The sequence below is a fragment of the Mytilus trossulus genome, chromosome 1 (assembly GCF_036588685.1).
Source record: "Mytilus trossulus isolate FHL-02 chromosome 1, PNRI_Mtr1.1.1.hap1, whole genome shotgun sequence".
Classification (NCBI taxonomy): domain Eukaryota; kingdom Metazoa; phylum Mollusca; class Bivalvia; order Mytilida; family Mytilidae; genus Mytilus; species Mytilus trossulus.
The window spans coordinates 70,487,057-70,509,075 of NC_086373.1; the positions used below are offsets into that span (position 1 = coordinate 70,487,057).

General features: G+C 31.8%; 1 protein-coding gene across 2 annotated transcripts; it reads left to right on the forward strand.

The window, feature by feature from the left end:
* The first annotated feature begins 1,863 nt into the window (after nucleotides 1-1,863).
* Nucleotides 1,864-21,621, forward strand: LOC134683362 (intraflagellar transport protein 52 homolog). Of its 2 annotated transcripts, none has more exons than XM_063542625.1 (14): nucleotides 1,864-1,953; nucleotides 6,898-7,022; nucleotides 7,682-7,769; nucleotides 9,898-10,027; nucleotides 11,824-11,899; nucleotides 12,558-12,620; nucleotides 13,302-13,428; nucleotides 15,523-15,606; nucleotides 15,991-16,059; nucleotides 16,870-17,024; nucleotides 17,733-17,820; nucleotides 18,609-18,717; nucleotides 19,232-19,377; nucleotides 21,008-21,621. In XM_063542625.1, the coding sequence occupies exons 1-14, from the start codon at nucleotides 1,912-1,914 to the stop codon at nucleotides 21,056-21,058; spliced, it is 1,353 nt and encodes a 450-aa protein (XP_063398695.1). In that variant the 5' UTR covers nucleotides 1,864-1,911; the 3' UTR covers nucleotides 21,059-21,621. The 2 variants fall into 2 exon arrangements, with proteins under 2 accessions (XP_063398695.1, XP_063398704.1); XM_063542634.1 differs by having other exon boundaries at nucleotides 1,915-2,042.
* Nucleotides 21,622-22,019: the final 398 nt, after the last annotated feature.

Here is a 22,019-nt window from a genome sequence, read left to right on the forward strand (position 1 = left end):
GAAATTTTGCTGTTTTTGGTTATTATCTTGAATATTATTATAGATAGAGATAAACTGTAAACAGCAATAATGTTCAGCAAAGTAAGATTTACAAATAAGTCAACATGACGGAAATGGTCAGTTGACCCCTTTAGGAGTTATTGCCCTTTATAGTCAATTTTTAACCATTTTTCGTAAATCTTAGTAATCTTTTACAAAAATCTTCTCCTCTGAAACTACTGGGCCAAATACTTCCAAACTTTAACTGAATGTTCCTTAGGGTATCTTATTTGTAAATTGTATCCGAAGTTATGATCTATCAACAAACATGGTCGCCATTGCTAAAAATAGAACATAGGGGTCAAATGCAGTTTTTGGCTTATAACTCAAAAACCAAAGCATTTAGAGCAAATCTGACATGGGGTAATATTGTTTATCAGGTCAAGATCTATCTGCCCTGAAATTTTCAGATGAATCAGACAACCTGTTGTTGGGTTGCTGCCCCTGAATTGATAATTTTAAGGAAATTTTGCTGTTTTTGTTTATTATCTTGAATATAATTATAGATAGAAATAAACTGTAAACAGCAATAATGTTCAACAAAGTAAGATCTTCAATTAAGTCAATTTGACCAAAATTGTCAATTGACCCTTTAAGGAGTTATTGCCCTTTAAAGACTTTTTTCACAATTTGTTCATCATGTTGACTTACTTTAAAAAATCTTCTCCTTTGAAACTGCTGTATCAATTTCAGCCAAACTTAGGCTAAATGAGTTTCAGAGTATCTAGTATAAATTTTATATTTTATTTTCTTGTATGTCAAGAAACATAGCTCCTATGGCTAAAATAGAACATAGGAGAAAATGATTATTTTTTTTGGCTTTTGAAGAAAATAGGACGATCCAAAAAACATTTAAATAAATTGAAAAGCCAAAATAATCATTGATGAGAGATTTAACCAAAAGAATTAAGGTGAGCGATTCAGGCTCTTGAGAGCCTCTTGTTTGATTATCTGGATTTTTTTTCTGGAATTGGCTTCATTTTGTTGTATGTGAACCATGATATTAGAGAGTTACTATCTTCCTCTTAGCGTTTCAAGTTATAGCTGAGTTTCAGAGAAGTGCCAGACTTAAAGAGTTCTTTTAGCAGCAGCATATTCAATTATCAGTGTTTGCAACAAGAAAGTTATCTTTGATAAAAACATTGAATCATACAGGTCCAACTTTAGACCCCCGAGGAACACCATAATAAATATCATGCATTTGATATACACTTAGTCCTATTTTCTGATAATACCAGACGCGACTCCACTCTCCAGTTCCATTATCATATGGTCTGTAAACGCAAAATATAATGAGACTTTCCAATACTGTTTTGGCGTGTTAGCAGGCGTGTTAGCAGGATGAGTGGCTCTGGTAGTCCCTAACACATCGCCGTGGCATAATTTCAACGATATCGAAGGGTTTAAAGGTAATGCCGATTGGTACATCTCATTCCAAACAGTTAAACCGTACTCTGTAAAATGTGCTCCGAAACTACATGTATTGAGTATAACAAATCCAAATCTTGTAAAAGAAGTACAAGTTACAGTGTCCGATTTTGTCATGCATGATCTCCAATATAACTTCTATTTTGAAACCAAATGCCATTATTTAATGACATTTCATCAATCAAAAAAGTGACAACCTATGTGTTTCCTTTAAAATTTAATTTATAAATTTTTAATTTTGCAATATTTCTTTTTGCATGCCGAACCGATGTGCACGCAACTGCGTGTTGGCGTATAGGGAGCTACGCGCCTGCAGTAATTAAATTCATTAACGACGGTGCTTTAGGACCGAGGATATAACATCCTTAATTTGTTTTTCTTGTCGCTTTTCGCTTTTGGCGCTTCTTGTCTCAAATTAGGAAGACCCTTGAACAAAATCCCACAATGCATAGCGTAAATAGTTTAGACATGGCGCCGACTACTGAGGTAAACTCCAATTATTGTTGATTTTTGTGGAATTTTCATTGTATTGACAAAATTTTGACAGTGTAAAGGAATTTAATATTGAACATAAGGTATATTAACACAAATTTGTCGTCTAACTGTTACTGACATAATCATATGTAGAATAAAATGACACAGAAGATGTTGTCATGGACATTCAAACGTTGAATATAATTTATATTACAAAAGGTTTGCTGTGTGCCTTAACGGAGACTTTAATTTTTAACTACTGATACATCAAAGCATACAACAATTTAAGTGTATTGTCATGTATTCCTCAGTCTTTCAGTCAGCACTATTTCAAGTTAAAGTTTTTTTTTTGCATGTTTAGAATAATCGAAATCCGGGTCCGTCCGCCTGCCTGCCCTGATTCTGGTTCGCCCTAGATGCTGTTCACCTAGCTGCGGAACCGTAGCTCTTAGGTCCTTATGTTATTTTTCGACTATTTGCGGACCATAGAGCTACGGATTTTTCCTATTTCAAAACGTTCGGAATTGCGACCCATGTTCAGGTCGCACTTATTTCTCAAAAAAATATTGCTTATAATCCATGCAAAACTTATCAATATATATAGTTCGTTTCGTTAGATATTTTTCTAGGATATGACGTACCTATTTATGTTTTAATATTCATTTCCTTAACACATGTAACACTGTTATCTAATTATTTCCATTTGTATACATTCTCCGCCTAATTTAATCGGCCATATTGAATCTCGTCGTGACGTCACGAGAATCAAGAAAAGATAACTCAAATATCCTCGATCTTCTACCCTGCCAACCGCCATGGCTAAAAATAGAACATAGGGGTAAAATGCAGTTTTTGGCTATATAATTAAAACTCAAAAACCAAAGCATTTAGAGCAAATCTGACATGGGGAAAAATTGTTTATCAGGTCAAGATCTATCTGCCCTGAAATTTTTAGATGAATCAGACAACCCATTGTTGGGTTGCTGCCCCTAAATTGGTAATTTTAAGGAAATTTTACTGTTTTTGGTTATTATCTTGAATATTATTATAGACATGATAGATGGATTTAAACTGTAAACAGCAATAATGTTCAGCAAAGTAAGATTTACAAATAAGTCAACATGACCAAAATGGTCAGTTGACCCCTTTAGGAGTTATTGCCCTTTATAGTCAATTTTTAACCTTTTTACGTAAATTCCATGATCTTTTACAAAAATCTTCTCCTCTGAAACTACCAGGTCAAATTAATCCAAACTTGGCCACAATCATCATTGATGTATCTAGTTTAAAAGTTGTGTTTTTTGACCCGGCCAACCAACCAAGATGGAGCGCTGCCACGGCTAAAAATAGAACATGGAGGTTAAATGAAGTTTTTGGTTATTACTCAAAAACCAAAGCATTTAGAGCAAATCTAATGGTGTTAAATTGTTGATCTGGTCAAGATCTATCTGCCCTGTAATTTTAAGATGAATTGGGTTGCTGCCCCTGAATTGGTAATTTTAAGGAAATTTTGCTGTTTTTGGATATTATCTTGAATATTATTATGGATAGAGATAAAGTGTAAACAGCAAAAATGGTAGCAAAGTAAGATTTACAAATAAGTCAACAGGACCAAAATGGTCAGTTGATCCTTCAGGAGTTATTGCCCTTTATAGTCAATTTTTAACCATTTTTCGTAAATCTTAGTTAACTTTTACAAAAACTTCTCCTCTGAAACTACTGGGCCAAATTTTACCAAACATAGCCAGAATCATTATTAGGCTATTTAGTTTTAAAATTGTGTTTTGTGACTGGGCAAACCAACCAAAATGGCCGCTACAGCTAAAAATAGAACATAGGGGTAAAATGCAGTTTTTGGCTTATAACTCAAAAACCAAAGCATTTAGAGAAAATCTGACAGGGTTAAATTGTTTATCTGGTAAAGATCTATCTGCCCTGAAATTTTTAGAATTAATCAAACAACTCGTTGTTAGGTTGCTGCCCCTAAATTGGTAATTTTAAGGAAATTTTGCTGTTTTGGGTTATTATCTTGAATATTATTATAGATAGAGATAAACTGTAAACAGCAATAAAGTACAGCAATTTAAGACTCAAAAATAAGTCACAAAGACCAAAATGGTCAATTGACCCCCTAAGAAGTTATTGTCCTTTATAATCAATTTTTAACAATTTTCATAAAATTTGTAAATTTTCACTAACATTTTCCACTGAAACTACACGGACAAGTTCATTATAGATAGAGATAATTGTAAGCAGCAAGAATGTTCAGTAAAGTAAGATGTACAAACACAATCATCTAAACACAATTTTGTCATGAACTGTCTGCTTCCTTTGTTTAATTCACATATACCAAGGTGAGCGACACAGGCTCTTTAGAGCCTCTAGTTTATTTTTTATATTTCAAACTGAATTTTACCCATCCACGCTGACTATTTTATTTGAGAAAAATGTTATTCTCATTATTAATCCATCAAAGACAATTTGTATAACAATCAGTTATATAAAGGTTTCAAATGACACCTAATCAGCAATAAAAATTCAATACACAGTAATTAAAAGTAATTATAAAATAAAGTGTAACAATGCAGCCCAGAATTTTATCTAATTGATATAAATTTGGCAAATATTCTGTATTTAACTTTAAATAGATATACACAAATTTTAATATATATATATTTCGTTCATTGATGTAACATATACATATCATAAATGAATATAGATCGAAAGAACCCAGGGCGAAAGGACTATCAGGGCGAACAAACTCAGCGCGAAGGAACCTAGGACGAACATGTAATCAGAGTGAACGATCCCGATACCAGAATATCCTCACATAAACATGTCAAATGTGACAAATGACCTAACTAAATATAGGAAGATGTGGTATGAATGCCAATGAGACAACTCTCCATCCAAGTCACAATTTTATACACAATTTATAAAAGTAAACCATTATAGGTCAAGTTACAGTCTTCAACACAGAGCCTTGGCTCACAAAGAAAAGCAAGCTAAAAAGGGCCCAATAAAAATTACTAATGAAACCATTCAAACAGGAAAGCTAATGTTCTAATCTATATAAAAATGAGAAACGAGAAACACTTATGAACCACATAAACAAATGACAACTACAAAACATCAGATGCAGGGTTCTCACTAAGGCGAGTCCATGAATCCTGGACTCATCAAAATATGTCTGGACTCGCCAATTTCTAAACTGATGAGTCCACAGATGCATCAAGTTTGTAATATTTTATATAAACTGAACACAGTTAAACACAAATATCTTCATTTTATAGCAAAAGTTTAAAGATGATCTGAATTTAATGTCATTTCATTGCTCTGTCAGGGGTGAGTCTTTTCACCACCGCACACCATCGAACACCCCCCTCAGATATTATACAATAAGACAATGAAATAGATTAATTACATATATTTTAACCAATTTTAAGATATTTATGGGAATCATTTTCATGTAAAGTCGATAATAAACATAAGGAAAAATGTCACCAGATTCATCACTTTCCGGATTACATTGATAATTAGTAATGAGTTCAAGTATCCTTGATCTCTGTTCACCAGTTAGATTTTGACATTTGTCTCTTTCCTTTATATTGGTACAACTATTCTATAGAAGAGTTAGACATGTTAGAAGAAGAAAAAAATGGAAAAAAATATATTTGAGGTGTCAATTAGGGTCTACAGCGTTCAAAAAGTGTGGTGTTATAGACTCTCCAATTCTGTTTTCTGTAGATATTTGGACTGGTAGTCTTCTGATTTGTTAAATTAATAACTTAAATATTATATTTAAGTCACATTTATAACGATAAAAGACAAGGTAATAAACTTTTTGGGTGTTCGGCGGTGTGTGGTGGTGTTTGGTGGATAAAAGACCTAGCGCTCTGTCAGGCCATGGAGACTAAAATATTACATTATATTGCAATAAAATATTTTCTTCTTGCTGTTAAACTAATCATGGCCAAAAATGATAAGTCCCTGGACTCGCCTTCAAAAATCCTTAGCGAGAACCCTGTGACAGATGTACACATGATGTATGCGAAGTTACGCCAATAGGGACTTGGACCTAAATTAGGATATCAGTTTATTACCGATATAAAATAAAATAAATTGTAATTCATTATCTGAATATCATGTCATGGCACTACATTCATTTAAATATCAATATTTTCCCATTTAGAGTTATTTTAAACCTACAGTTTATGACACATTAAGGAAGGGTAGAAAGATTTCGCCGCAGTAACTCAGTTTGTCCACAGGTGGTTTTGGCTGCACTAGAGTTTTGCTTTTGGTCAAAACTCTTTAAGCCATTCTTTTTCAAATTGATCTAATTAATTGCTATTAATAGCAGAAAGTTGAATTGTATGCAATATTGTAATAATTAATTATATTAAATATGTCCCAAGTAAATATTCGTAAGGTTGTTACACTGTAACTATAATTATCTATATATATGTTATAATTTTTCATAAATAAAGTTATTTATTTTAATTTAACGGAATATTTAAAACAACTAAAGTAGGGGGCAGTCTGCAATCAAGTTTGAATAATAATGAATACATTTAGTCCAGATGGGAATTCGAACTCGGTTAAAATTCTTCAAGTTAAATTTTAGTTTTATTAAGTAAAACGACATACATTGTATACATGTACATGGTACTATAACATGTATAAGCAGTAATACTCCTTAATCCTTATATCATGCATGTATTAAAGATTTTTTATATTATCTATTTGCTTTTGGAAATCATTGTACAAAAAATGTACAAAAAAGGGGCATTAGCTGTCAAATTCTTGTTCACCGATTTGACCCAAAGTCTGCTCTGATACCCATCACCCATGTATTATTTATACAATGTGCCTTCCTACCCCCCCCCCCCCCCCCCCCCCCAAATTTATTTCTGGCCCTAATTGTATTTACATTTATGTCATATTCTATTTTAGACTATGGAGGACAAACAGCAAAGAAATACCATTATATTCAATTCCTCTAAAAGTGAACTTTTCACTCCAAACAATGGATTAAAGTCGTTGAACAGAAAATTAAGATCACAATGGAAAATTATGAAGTAAGTAAAATGTACATCCACACAACAAATACTTATACACATGTGTCTATATACATGTAAGCATTTAATAAAAATAAATGTTCATTGTAAAATATGATTAACTTCACATGTCATGCATGTTTGTCAGATTTCTCATAAAGAAGGCATGCATGGTAAAAGTAAACTGCATATATGTATATACTGTTGTACTCTGTGTAAACATTAATTTGGCGAAGGATATAATGACATTAACACTTTTGGCTACTTTATCATATATAACTTATCATACATTTTATACAATTCCATTGTCTGGAAAGTTTTAATCCTAAATACTTTTTTTGCTTTTATTTTCGTAGTTCATACACATGCAAATTCATAAGTTGGTGACAAACTGATAAATCCATGACAATAAATGTAAACCAGAAGACAATCAACAGTTCACAAAACACAACACCAACATTTTAAGACTGATCACCAAGGGTGAATTCAAGCTTTCTCATCTTTTGAAGACTAATTATTTTTGAAATTGGACATACAATAGGATAAATTGGATAGATTTAAACTCACACGGAACATTCTTTGACAGAATTTAAGATTTTTGGAAAATTGATTTACTTGAACTACTATTCAATAAACTTAATTTTATTGTACATTGTATATTATCATTTTATATATTTTAGCAATAAAGAAGAAATCACATTAGATAGATTGTCTAATGCCAGTATATTTGCCTTATGTGGATCAAGAGAGAAATTTACTGGTGCAGAGGTATTTTGTTTAAACTTAAAACCAGAAATGATGTACATGTTTTGGATTACTCAAGCAAATAAATCCTACTGCTTTAATACTTTAATGTTTCGTTGTAGTACTAACCATACTTATTTGTCAATCAATGTACTTCAAATATCATTACATGTACATGTGGTAACTTAAGAACAGGTTAACTCTTATGATGTAGATTGTATTAGCATCATTAATATATCATTGCTACACATCCTAGTAATCTTGTGGTGTTTAATCATGGAGATGAGCATGATGATAGCACACTAGAAAAAATACCACCATTGGAAATTATATACATGATATATATATATATATTGTAGTTTAACTCTTTACCCTTCCTATGACCCGAATTTCGGGTCATAAGCACTTTTTGGTGTAAAATTTGGATTCAAACCTTAAGTTCTCTGTCATTTGATGACTATCAACAAATTTCACCAAGGGCTTAAATGAAACCTGTGAGTTTCAGCTACAAGTTAAAACGCCAGTTGTGTATTTTTGGGTTGATCTTTATAGTAAAATAAAGCAATTAAACTATCAACGTTTTTAAAAAAATCAGCTAAAATTTAACAGAAAATACTTAAGAATTGTGTAAATCTTGAATTATCAAATCATAGTGTTTGGTTTCTATAAACCGCAACAATTGGTTCATTATGGATTGTTTTCTTTCAGTTATGTGTTGAGCTTTATAAAATGTAGGTTCAATAAGCTTTCTTATTATTAATTTCTACGAAAAACGAATACAAACAGTGAACATTGTCAACATGTCAGTAACATCCAGCAACTATTTCTTAGAATTTCTGCCCATACCAGTAAAAAGGTGCATATTGTGGTTCCAGAGGTCAAATAGTATAAAAAAAATGCATTTCTTACTACTTGTGTTACTTGGTTTTGACATTAAATCATAAGTAACCCCCCCCCCCCCCCTTTTCCACCCTCTCCCCTATTTCCCCCTGGTTTACACACCATTCCACATTGTGTGTTCTTTTAAAAATGTAAAAAATGCAGTTTTTACGTCTTTCTAAGTTCCTTATTATAATCTAATATTTGTATGTTAATGGTCAACTTAAAAATAAATATCCTAAACAACATTGAAAATAAGTATGAATTTAATCAAATTTAACCGTCTGCTTCCGTAGCTGAGGGGATGCATCTAAGTCTAGTAATCAAGCGATCCGGGTTCGCATCCAGCAAGGGTGAATGTACGGTTGAAAAAAACCAATACCAATATTAAATATCTTGACTTGACTTTAATTCTAATTTCAAATTGAAAATGCTTTTTTCCTTGTGACAAAGTTAATTGTCTGTCTTTTGGCTATAGTCTATATAGAATAATAGAGACATACATGTTCAGATAATCTATAACAAATCGGTAACTAAGGGATGCTGAGGCTGCCAGACTTTTGGTTTTCTGTCTTTTAAATGATTGTAGGGATAAATGTGTGGATGCACTTCAGTTGCACAGTTTAGCTACGTTTTTTTACCCAGAAAGCTCAAAAATAGCAATTTTGACCCAAATCACCACATAGCATGTTTGGCTATAAAAATTGCTGTTTCTCACACAAATAGACCGTTGAGGGTTCTTTTTCATGGAGATGTTATTCCTGACATTGTATTTGAATGCTCAGCTGATACTATTTCCATAAATAAACTTCAAAAAAGGCCATTTTGAATCAAAATTTTACAATTTTCCGATTTTTTTGTTGTTGTCACGTGACATTGGACTGAATATCACGTGATCAAACAAGATAAAAAAAATTAAAAAACCTGTCATCAATAGTACTGAAAAACTATTTTCTATGAAAAGTCTTAGTTGATAAGTCTACTAACAGTAATAAGAAAGTAGTGAAAGATTGAAATTTGATCGTTCCTCTGCGTCAAAAATAGTGCAATTTTTGCCGAATGGTAAAGAATTAATATATCGGTACAAGGAAATTTTGCCAAAAATGCAAAAATAAAATGACATGTCATGAACATATTTACATATAAAAAATGCCCATTGTCACAGTAATTGACACTATAAAACAACTATAAAACTATTTCTAAATGTTATATTTAGTTTCCATGATTTTAATTGTTTAAATGTAGAATTAATTTATATATTTTTGGTTTGTAGTTTAGTGCCATTAAAACATACATGGAAACTGGTGGAAGTTTGTTAGTTATGTTGGGTGAAGGAGGAGAGTCAAGATTTGAAACAAACCTGAATTTTCTGTTGGAAGAATATGGTGTATTTGTGAATAATGGTAGGTTTCTCTCCATGTCTTGTTTATCATAATTATAAGTGTAGTTATGGGTGTTTACCTCTAGTCCTCTAACCTTTATCGCACCAAAGTCCAATGAAATACACACACAAAATATGATCATGTAGATACATGTACAAATGTATGTGTTAAGTTAATCAAATGAATCATCCAGGATATTACAAGAGATCTCATATTATCACCATAATCACCTGCTAAATAGTTGCAGGTTAATATGTTTTAACTATTGAAACAACTATGAAAAATATTTTCATTTGCTACAACAGCTATGTCTACATGTATATTCAAAAAAGACAACCTAAACAGTGTTCTCCCCAGGATTTTTGGATAGCACCATGGTAACACGTGACGAAATGAATTTTACAATATTTTGTGTCATGTTGCGTCGCTTATTTTTTTCTTGTTAGTTTTTGTCATTTCCTTTTTGCCTTTGTTTTGTTTACTGTGGTACTGTGTTGTATGGACTTTGGATCAGAAAATTATTGGTAGAAAAAGTAAATCAATAAACAGTTTGTATACTTCAATATCTTTGAAGAATAACTAAAAGAAAGCACAATAAGTCTTTAAACTAAAGTCACTTTTTATATTTTGATCAAGCCATTTTGTCCTGATACTTGTAGTTACACTACACATTCCCCATGTTAGATTTCACCATAACAATTAACTTTGAACTAGATTAAATTTTGATACAGAACCTTCAGTAAATTAAAAACTATTTTCCATAGTTTGAGGCCTGGTTTCAGACCTGATTCTTATAAACAACAACAAAATTATTTTTATAGTTATTACTTTATTACAAACATTAAAAATACTTTTATAAATAATCTTTTAACTAGTTTAGTTCGTAGCTAGCTAAAGTCCTGTATTTCCCATCCCTTATCATATATGGCTGGCGGGAGTTTAGGCTATTAAGCCCTAGCACAATCAAAATTTTCAATGAAGATAAAACTACCAATTTATTATTATATGTCTGTGCATCAATAAAGGTATAATTCTCAAAAATAATTTGCAAAACATTTTTGTTGGTATGTTCTTAGAAAGTTTTTATCCTTAATGTAACATTCTAATATAATATTGCATTCAATTTGTTCTTTATTTTTATTTTCAGTGAGAAATTTGGGGAGCATTTATTTGTAATAAGCAAAATCAGGGGAAGTAACTCCACAATTAATTTCCAGCAGGCAAATTTTTTTGACTAAAGACTGGCGTAATAGAGTTCATTAACAAATTTCTGCTTGTCCCTCACAAATCTTTATTAAAAATATGATCTCTTAATTAATTAAAACACAAAAGAATCATGTACATCCATTAAATCCAATCATCAAGGTTAACCTCAAAAGGTAAATCGATCACGTGGTGTAAACAATCTACTTGTCAGAACTGGATTAAACTGGTTAGAACTGGTTACTTTTCATGTAAAATTTTAAACCTCACGGAAAGTTGAACAAGTTGTCTGAATCTTTACCGATTTACGATTTTTTTACCGAAAACTATAGCACCACGGAGAAAATTTATACATTGCGGCAAGAACGATACCACTGCGGTAGAAAATTATACATCACGGGCCCGTGGTCCTTTAAGGGCCTGGGGAGAACACTGCTAAATATAAATAAAAAATATCTGTATAAGTGTTTTCATAAGCTGGAAATGAGTTTTTAATATGAGACAGCAAACCAACAACTAAATCAAACAGCAAAGATAAAAAGACATTTATTTTTTTAAAGTTTTATAAGTAACTGCACATTCTGTACCTTAAATGAAGTTTTGATATTTTTAAGATGCTGTTGTCAGGACTTCCTATTACAAATTCTTCCATCCAAAGGAAGCTTTAATAGCTAATGGTGTACTGAACAGGTAAGGAATTAGTCAATATATTGTAACTTTTTATTTCATTGTCAAGGTTAATGCAGAAAGTTAAAAATCTACTGTCCACTAATGTAGATTCTATAGAATCTATAAATTGAAACATTTCTGTTCTGGGTATTTATAGTCATTCACAGATGAAAAAATAAATATTCTTGTCTCAGCTTGTGCCATAAAATTGTAGCTAGTTATTATGAATTTGTTTAAATTCAAGCTTAAATTCACACCATTTGGACTATGTTGAAGAGTTATCTCATTGGCAATCATACCACATCTCCTTATTTGATAAAAAAAAAAACAAAAAAAAAAACGTCACCTAGTGAATTCAATTTACCGATGATTTCTAAAACAAATCATAGTACTATTTCACCCGGACCCTGTTTGGTTGAATAACATCAGGTAAAAGAACCTATACAGGCAACAATAGGTGTGAAATGCTTCCACTTTCTGTCAAGCTGATTTCCTGAGATATCTGTTTCAGTTTTTGCCAGTTTGTTTGTCTCCTGACAAGGCAACTGCTACGACAGACAATTATAAAAAATGTGTTTTATTTTTTTTTTCTTTGGAAACAGGAAATGTTCAAGAGTTTGTACATGCATTTACTATTTGTCTAATTTTCAATGACAGTATGACTGTTTATATATTATAGAGCTGTTAGTCAAGCTGCTGGTAAAAGTTTTTCCATGACAGATGATGATTCAAATAATGCACAGTAAGTTTAGAATAATAATTATTTCACTGTATTGAAATAAGATTTTTGAATGCATTCATTTGAATTATGTTAGTTTAAATACAATTCTTGATATTCTCCCTATATAACAGTATTAAAGAGAATTAGATTCTTTACGGTATACTAGACCATAACTGCGACATTGCGGGTCTGGGATTGATTTAAAGAATCAATGCTTTATTTTTATTCTGGATTTTTAGAATTCATATTAACATTTGGTAAAGTCACACTGACTATACACAGTTATACCCTGTATAATGATGAAGTTTAAGTGTGATTATTACTTGTGTTTATAATAGCAAAGTAGTATAGATTTCTCCATGTCAAAAAGTTTGTTTATGATTTAGAAAGATATAAATTTGACTGCCACTTTTTATGTTTGTCATTGACAACATTTTATAGTAAACTTTTGTCCAGACCTCAAATGTAAACATATCACACACTATCTGAAATATGCTTTGAGTTATTTATGTTGAGATTGGCTAAATAATTAAAAGCTGAGTCTGGTGTCTAAACTTTTTTGTAAATTTTCACTTTTGTTGTTCAAGTGTTATAGGATTTAAGTCTACAAACATATATACAGTTTTTTGCATATTTAAGTATAAATCCTGTGTCATATATGTTTCTGAAATGGCAAATTATCTTTTGTCTTTATTTTTTCAGAGCACTTTCTTTCCTTTATCCTTATGGAGCCACATTAAATGTGATGAAGCCTTCTGTTGCTGTGCTATCTACAGGCAGTGTATCTTTTCCACTTAACAGACCAGTTAGTGCGTTTTATACTTCAAAGGTAAACACTTTCTTAAATACACAATGAAAAAGCCTGTAGCCAGAATCATGAATGGTGAAGTTTTATTCCAAATTTTTTTTAAAGTGAAGAGTTATAAGAATATTTTTTTTAAATTACTTGATATGTATTTAATTTTTTTTAATTTTTATTATAAGACAGCTTCATATTATAACGCTGCCTCCCTGGTGTAAGAGTCGGACACCAGAGATAACAGGTTACAAATAAAAGGGATTTCTTTAACTGGTATGATTTATAATACTATAAAATGTATGGCCCGACGTCTTATTGGAATACCGTCGAACCAACACACTTTATAGCTTCGTTAACCTAGACTTCAGAGGTCTAACAAATGTTATATAATTATTATTTATAAATAAAGATAAATCATATAAAAGTTTTGATCATTTATTTGACAATCTTGTAATGGCCGAGAGAATGGCTGTGAAGGCTCTGGCTGTTACTGGTTTGGTTGGGTTCCAGGTATGGTTGGTCTATCTTATTAAATATATGTATACATATACATATATAACAATCCAGAGTATTATAACTACTCTGTCGATTCAGTCGACAAGTTTAAAAACTACCATTAGCATATAGCTCATTCAGGCTTACAAAGGGTCTCAATAAAAGAACACCTATAAAATTATGTAGCCTTAAATTATTCACCAAAATCTATTTAAAATACTATTTGTATTAAAATATTATTGTCCCCAAGACAAATAAGCTCCCACAGCTCCTTAAGCTCCAAACTTTAGCTCCTACAGCTCCTTAAGCTCCCAACTTTAGCTCCCACAGCTCCTTAAGCTCCCAACTTTAGCTCCCACAGCTCCTTAAGCTCCCACAGCTCTTTAAGCTCCCAACTTTAGCTCCCACAGCTCCTTCAGCTCCCAACTTTAGCTCCCCAGCTCCTTAAGCTCCCAACTTTAGCTCCCGCAGCTCCTTAAGCTCCCAACTTTAGCTCCCACAGCTCCTTAAGCTCCCACATTAGCTCCCCAGCTCCTTAAGCTCCCACAGCTCCTAACTTTGCTCCCACAGCTCCTTAAGCTCCTAACTTTACTCCCACAGCTCCTTAAACTCCTAACTTTAGCTCCCACAGTTCCTTAAGCTCCCACAGCTCCTAACTTTCCTCCCACAGCTCCTTAAGCTCCCAAAGCTCCTTAAGCTCCCACAGCTCCTTAAGCTCCCACAGCTCCTTAAGCTCCCAACTTTCCTCCTTAAGCTCCCACAGCTCCTTAAGCTCCCAACTTTAGCTCCCACAGCTCCCACAGCTCCTTAAGTTCCCAACTTTCCTCCTTAAGCTCCCACAGCTCCTTAATTCTCCGAGCTTTCAAGTTTGGCGTTTCATAACATTCAATTCCAAACCACAACAATCACTGATTTCCGAAGCTGAGCATTTTAGTTTTATAAGAAAATCAGCCAATCACCGACTCTCTTATATAAGTCGGACCAATCAGCAACCATCTCTCTAATTAGGGAAATTCCCGAAATGGCAATTCAAAATGTAAACACTGGACATTTTATGTAAATAAAGATGTTTTCCAGCTTAAACTCATTAAGAACTAACATATGTATTCATCATGAAGGTTATTACACCAACAGGATAACTTAGGAACACATGAAAAAGGTTAATATCTCAAATAAACAACAAAACTAAAGGTAGCGGCACTCTGGGAACAAACTTTGTCACCGCAAGTAAATTAAACTCATAACATCCTTTAAACACTATAGAATTAAATCAATTTCGGTGTAATCAGAGTATCAAATACATTCATATGCAAAGCATATCATCTCACAGTCATCCTCGTATTATTATTTGTACTTAATAACACTGCACATCCAAAAAAGGGGGGTTGACGGCATTACAATATTACCGGTAATGAAGGTCTTGCATATATGCTCATCTAGTAACTAAATTGTGATTTATTTAATTAGAAAGTTCAATTTAGAACAAAAGTTAATACCCGTTCAGCAAAAGTTTTGCTCATAGATTTTTATGCTTGTTTGTTAGTTACACAAATTGATAAATATTATTTAAAGAAAATGATTTCCTCTAGCATAGTTTAATTATTATTATATGCTATTGAATTTTTTCAGGGAAGAGGAAAGATGGTTGTTCTAGGGTCTTCACATATGTTCCATGATCAGTATATAGACAAAGAAGAAAATTCAAGAATATTGGTATTTGATTTTATATAGCTTCAAAAACTTGTATTTTTTATGAATAACATGAAGTTTTAGTCTGTTTTGTTTTAAGTGTTTGAAATTCCTAAAAGTAATAATTCTTAGGACTGTTTCATGATTGTAAAAGCCAGAAGGTACTTTTTAAGATTGGTTTGAGATTTATCAAAACCCCCTTTCCTTTAAAATATGGAACAAATTAAGTTTTTAAAAGTTTAAAGTGATCAAAATGATAAGTTTACTGGTTGAAAATTGAAGTAAGAGAATGAACAAAGCAATTTAAACTCACAGAGGCTCATGATGTTTTATAAAGGAATCAAATATACATTATTTGAATTACAATAAAAAAACAATATGATTGAGTGTATGTTTATTTATTTTCAGGATGTGGTAATACGGTTTTTAACGACAGAGGATATTCGGTTGAATCCTATAGATGCTGATGATCCAGAGGTTTGTCAATTAAACATTTCATCATACTTTCTTATCAAACTTTGAAGAAAATCATTCCATTCTCATGAAATACTTTTAATAGTACCTTTTTATAATAAACACATCTGGAATTTAATGATTAAGAGAGAATAACTATTTGTTTGTGCTGTATCTAGATAAAATTGTTAGATGAAAAAAGTGCTGTTCTTTTCTCAGTTGAACTGTTTGTGTCAGATGATTGTTTAGCAAATCTCATGTCAGTCAAAAGGAGAAAAAGTACAATTGTCTTATTGATTAAGTACCATAAGTAATGTTTTGATTACCAATGCTTGTTATACCCACTGTTTTTAAGCTGGTGGATCATAGGGATGGCAGTAACAATCAGTTGTTTCTTCTATCTAACTTTTGTATCTTATACTGCTCATAACAACTATACAGAGTGGGTCTCATTGGGGTCTAAGCGTGACACGGGATTGCCGATTTTTTGAAAGCGTGACACATGAAAGTCAAATTATTATGCCGTGAAAGCGGGAAATGCAGTGTAGCAGGACACAGGAAATTACAAAAAAAAGTGTAAGCAGGATACAGCAATCTGACAAAACAGTAAGCAGGATTCGGAATTAGAACCCCCCTCCCAATGAGACCCCCTACAGATAATTCATTTAACTATGATCTCGAAAGATTGATATAATGTTGCCATAACCTTTCTATGTGTTCATGTAAATTTAGAAACATAAAATCATTTTATTTGAAAGAAAAGAGTTTCAGGTAATTGAGATTCAGAGTTAACTCTTTTATGATTATGATTGTAAATTTCATTATATTTTACAGATATCAGATTACAGTCAGTTACCAGATATAGCTACATTAGCAGCTAAGTTAAAAACCTGTCTACAAGAGAGTGATGAAGTACCAAGGGACATAACTGCATTGTTTGATAATTCTTTATTCAAATTAGATACAAGTTTAGTTCCTAAATCTATAAAGTAAGTATGGAAAATGTTGGGCTTTTTATATTTAATTACTATGCATCCACTTATAAGGCCTTTATTTCTTGTTAGATTGTTATGAAAGTTATTTTTAAGGTTATAGTCAGCATTGTCTTGGACAAACATGAAAATGGGAGTAAAACAACTATTGTATCCTGATTTTTATGTGTACAAGAAAATGGTTAGTTTTGGCTGTTGAACTTTTTTTCAGTCTGTAGTAAACGAGAAAAATCATATTTTTGGAACTTGAAAAGTGGCTATGAATTGACATTTTAGAAAATTAGCTCCATTTATTTAAGACTGAAGGCAGGTTAACACCTTTCCTGATCTATGGGGTTGTTAAAAAAATTAACGTAATAGATAGTAGAAGAAGACTATTTATTTTACCTCGTCATGCAAAATATTTTATTGATAATTTCCATTAGTTGTTCAAGCAATCTTCTTGAAATAACCACCTCATCAACTTATCTAAATGTAAGTGCCCCAAACCTCAGTTAATACACTTGTACCTGGTACTGTCCATACATGAAGTCAAAGTTGTCACTTGTAATAAGTGTGTACGTTTAGTGACTAAAACCATTCACCCCGGTATATTTTTCAGTTATCTTTGAAGGATGAAATTTCCTACTTATAACAGTGATATATTTAATAAAAAAAAAATTATGAAATTTATTTAATTATGGTTACTTAATTTGTCTTTTTCAGAGCTTATGAACAATTACATTCCAAACATGAACCATTGACACTGATAACGCCTCAGTTTGAAACACCTCTACCACCACTTAACCCAGCAGTTAGTATGGCTTTTATCAATTATAAGTAGATTCAGATGATATCATAAATTTATTTTACATTCTCTAATACCTGCATTTGGGATAAGCAGATATGTATTCTTTAATTCATACACAGTGTTGTTGATAAAAGGTTCAGCTCTGAATTATACTTGGTTCTGTGAATTATTTGATCCAGTTTGATTCATGCAGGTGGTGTTGATATCAATAGGATCAGTTTTAAATTATCACTGATGCTATTGATGTGCTAATCAGAATTGTGAAGGTTGCTGTTGGTTTTTAAGGACCAGCTGGGAATTTCCATGACATTGATGTATTGAGATTGCTCTGAAGCCAATAACACAGCATCATTTTAAAACAAACTTGATTTACTGCTTACAAAAATGAAAAACAAGCAAAACATTATCTTCTGATTTTATTATTATTTAATATAATTTTTTTGATGAGCTTCCTGAATATTGCTTTTAAATATATTTGAAATGTTTAAAAGAGATTGTTATTATTAAATGGTAGTGATATCAATATGATGTATCAGATACTGTAAACCAACTTATTTTCGCGACTTTCACGAATAGAAAAATTAAGCGAATATTAATCATCACGAAAATGTTATAGAAAGATCATTCCTTATTGAACTTAAAAAAATCATGAAATTGAATAGCCGCGAAGTGGTCTAAAAAGGGTAAAACGCGAAATTACGTATCCGTGAAAATAAGTTGGTTTACAGTAGTTGCTGGTCGTAATATTATTGTTTAACAGAAAGTGAAACCAACTCTGTTATATATTTCAGGTGTTTCCCCCGCAGTTTAGAGAACTGCCACCACCTTGTCTAGATTTATTTGATCTTGATGAACAATTTTCTTCTGAAAAAGTTAGATTAGCACAGCAAACAAATAAATGTAAGTTATCATGTATGATATCTGTTTTTTTACTTATTTTTTTTAATTTTTCTTAGCTATGAGGGCTAGTTTGGGATATCACCCTCATTTAGTCTCAAAGCCCACATGTAAACTTCTTCAAAAACTTTTTTATCTGAATACACTCAATGAATTTGAAGCAAAATTGGCATGAAGCATGATTAAGGATTCTAGGATTAAATTTTAAATGTTCAATCTTTATCAGGTATTACTGCTAAGGGATGCCATAATGCTGTCAATTAACCAACATGACCAATGATAATAAGGAGAGTTTTTAAAGACCTTGACTACCCATGTTGGTCTTGCATGGTCAGCCTCTGTTATTACATTTAGGAAAAGAAAATTAATAACAGGCAAAAAATTAGATATATTATGACAGATAGGTGAAATATGTAACTGACATTGTGAAATGATAAGTATTAATAGAATTATAACAAACAATCTCCTGGTGTCTTTTTTACACTGCATATGTTCATTTTAATGTATATATTTACAGGTACAGACGAAGATTTGGAATATTTCACAAGAGAATGTGGAGATATTTTAGCTGTTACAACAAAGTTACCAGCAGATGCCCGTGATGCTAAGCATATACTGGAATATGTGTTTGCACAAATTGTAGAATTCAAGAAATTAAATCAGGTAATACTGCTGTTATAAGTCAGTAGTGCTTGCTTTGTAGTTTTCTGAAATTCAAATTTTTTGTTTTGTTTTTATTAATTCACTTGGCCTTGATGTTGTCTTCATTCATCTACTTTTACGAAAATCTTCTCTTCTTGACAACCTGTCCAAATGGAACTATACTTGACAACAGCCATACTTAAGTGACACAGTTGAGAATGAAAATGAGGAATCTGTCAAAGAGACAACAACCAGACCATAGAACAGACAACAGCCTAAGGCCACCAATGGGTCTTCAATGCAGCGAGAAACTCCTACACCTGGAGGTGTCCTTCAGCTGGCCCCTAAACAAATATGTATCCTAGTTCAGTGATAATGGATGTCATACTTAACTCCGAATTAAACACTAGAAACTAAAATTAAAAATCATACAAGACTAACAAAGGTCAGAGGCTCCTGACTTGGGACAGGCACACAAATGTGGCGGGGTTGAAAATGTTTTTTTGTGATCTTAACCCTCCCCTATACCTCTAGCCAATGTAGAAAAAACAAACACTCAAACAGAACACATGGTAAAACTCAGTTTAAGAGAAGTCTGAGTCTGATGTCAGAATAGGTAAATAAAAAATAATACATAAATAACATAGGACTAATGCCAGTCTAGATCTAAATTAAACTGATTGAAAGATTATTTCTTCATCATAAGATGTCTAGTTTAAATAGTATGTCCAATGATACTGCTGGTCAACCAAAATTAATACTCAGACAACTAGAGAAAAGATGTAAAATGCATGTACTGTCTGTAATCTTAACATCTGTCATAGAGAAACTGATATTGTAGAAATTGGCAGTTGACTTGTAATAGGAGTTACTGCCTTTCAATGAGTACGATAACCATTTTTGCTTAAATTATAATAGATATCATGAACCGCTTTTTGACAAAGATTATCAACCACACAAGATGTATAAAAATCAGTCAACATGATTGAAATCACAGTCTCCTTATAAGAATTATTGCCCTTCAAGGATGATATTAAATTTTAGGGGTAAACATGATTAGCACGTCAATTCTATCTTCTTTGTCAACAAATTTTCAGAAAACTAATTTTATATTTTTATGACCCACCTACGATAGTAGAGGGGCATTATGTTTTCTGGTCTGTGTGTCCGTTCGTCCGTCTGTCTTTCCGTTCATTCATCTGTCTGTCCCGCTTCAGGTTAAAGTTTTTGGTCAATGCAGTTTTTGATGAAGCTGAAGTCCAATCAACTTGAAACTTAGTACACATGTTCCTTATGATATGATCTTTCTAATTTTACAGCCAAATTAAACTTTTGACCCCAATTTCACGGTCTATTGAACATGTAAACTAATAGCGCAAGTGGGGCATCCGTGTACTTTGGACACATTCTTGTTTGATATACTTTTAATGCAGTTTAAAATTGGAATGAAATGTAAGACATGTTTCCAACCTTTACAATAAAAAGTAATATATATGTAAAAAAAATAATAACAAACTGACAAAATCAGTTTACTTGAACCTTGGATAAGCATGATAGTTAAGTCAGTTCCCATTCAATAAACAACTTATTAAGGTTTGACTGTATTATTGATAGTATATAAATATTAAAATAATGTTATTTTTTTTTGTAGGAACAAGATTACGACACAGCTCAGTTTGGAGGTGGTGGTTATGACATGTGAATAAAAACAATTGTTTCTCACTTATCTCATTTTACAAAATCTTATCTTATAGTTAGTGTTCACCAGAGTGTTCTGGGATAACAAAAAGTATTGAAAGATGATCCAAAACATGATATATATAAAGATTATAAGCTTTTGGAGTCTACACATTGTAGTTCTCCTTTGTTGTCTGTTATAATATTCTTTATATAAATCACTTGCAGTAAAGATCAAAAGAATAGGCTAACAAAAGTTGAATGCCAGTCAAATAATATTTATTTCAGAGTATTATATTATCTAATTTTGCCTTACTAGAGAATTATTTCTGTTATGAATTAAGATGTATTTACTGAAAACATTTTTGTTAAGGGGATATTTATTTATCAAGTTAAAATATTAAAAAGTTATAAAAAAGTTACAAAAAGATAATTTTATATCTATTGAATATCTGATCTGAATACATAAATTAATTGTAAATTATGTTCTCCGTCCTATTTATGTATATTTACATATCATATGTTCTTAAAGATGTAAATTATTGTTTTTATATAGATCTGATATGTGAATAAAAGTAATTTATTAAACCTTTGTGTTGTTGACCAGTTGTATTTAAAATTTGTCTTATTTTGTCAACAGTGTTAAACTAAAAGTTGAGGTTGTCTTTGAAAAGTGTATTTATTAAAAAGATATGGTCTGTTTAAATCAAAATAATGCTTCCCTCCAGTGGAGAGGTTAAAATTGCTAAACTCTGTCTATCTATTTTTACACTTATCTGTGAAATATTTCTCAACAACTACTAATCCGGACACAAATCTTGAAATTCGGTGCAAAGCTCAGTATTTGGTTGATTAGGCTAACCATCTGACACACTCTCAGATCAGTCAGTCACTTTTCTTGAAAACATTTGTTCCAATTGTCGCACATCTTTTTTGCCATAATTACAATAACCAAGATAAATCCAAAGAAAGATACCAGAGGGACA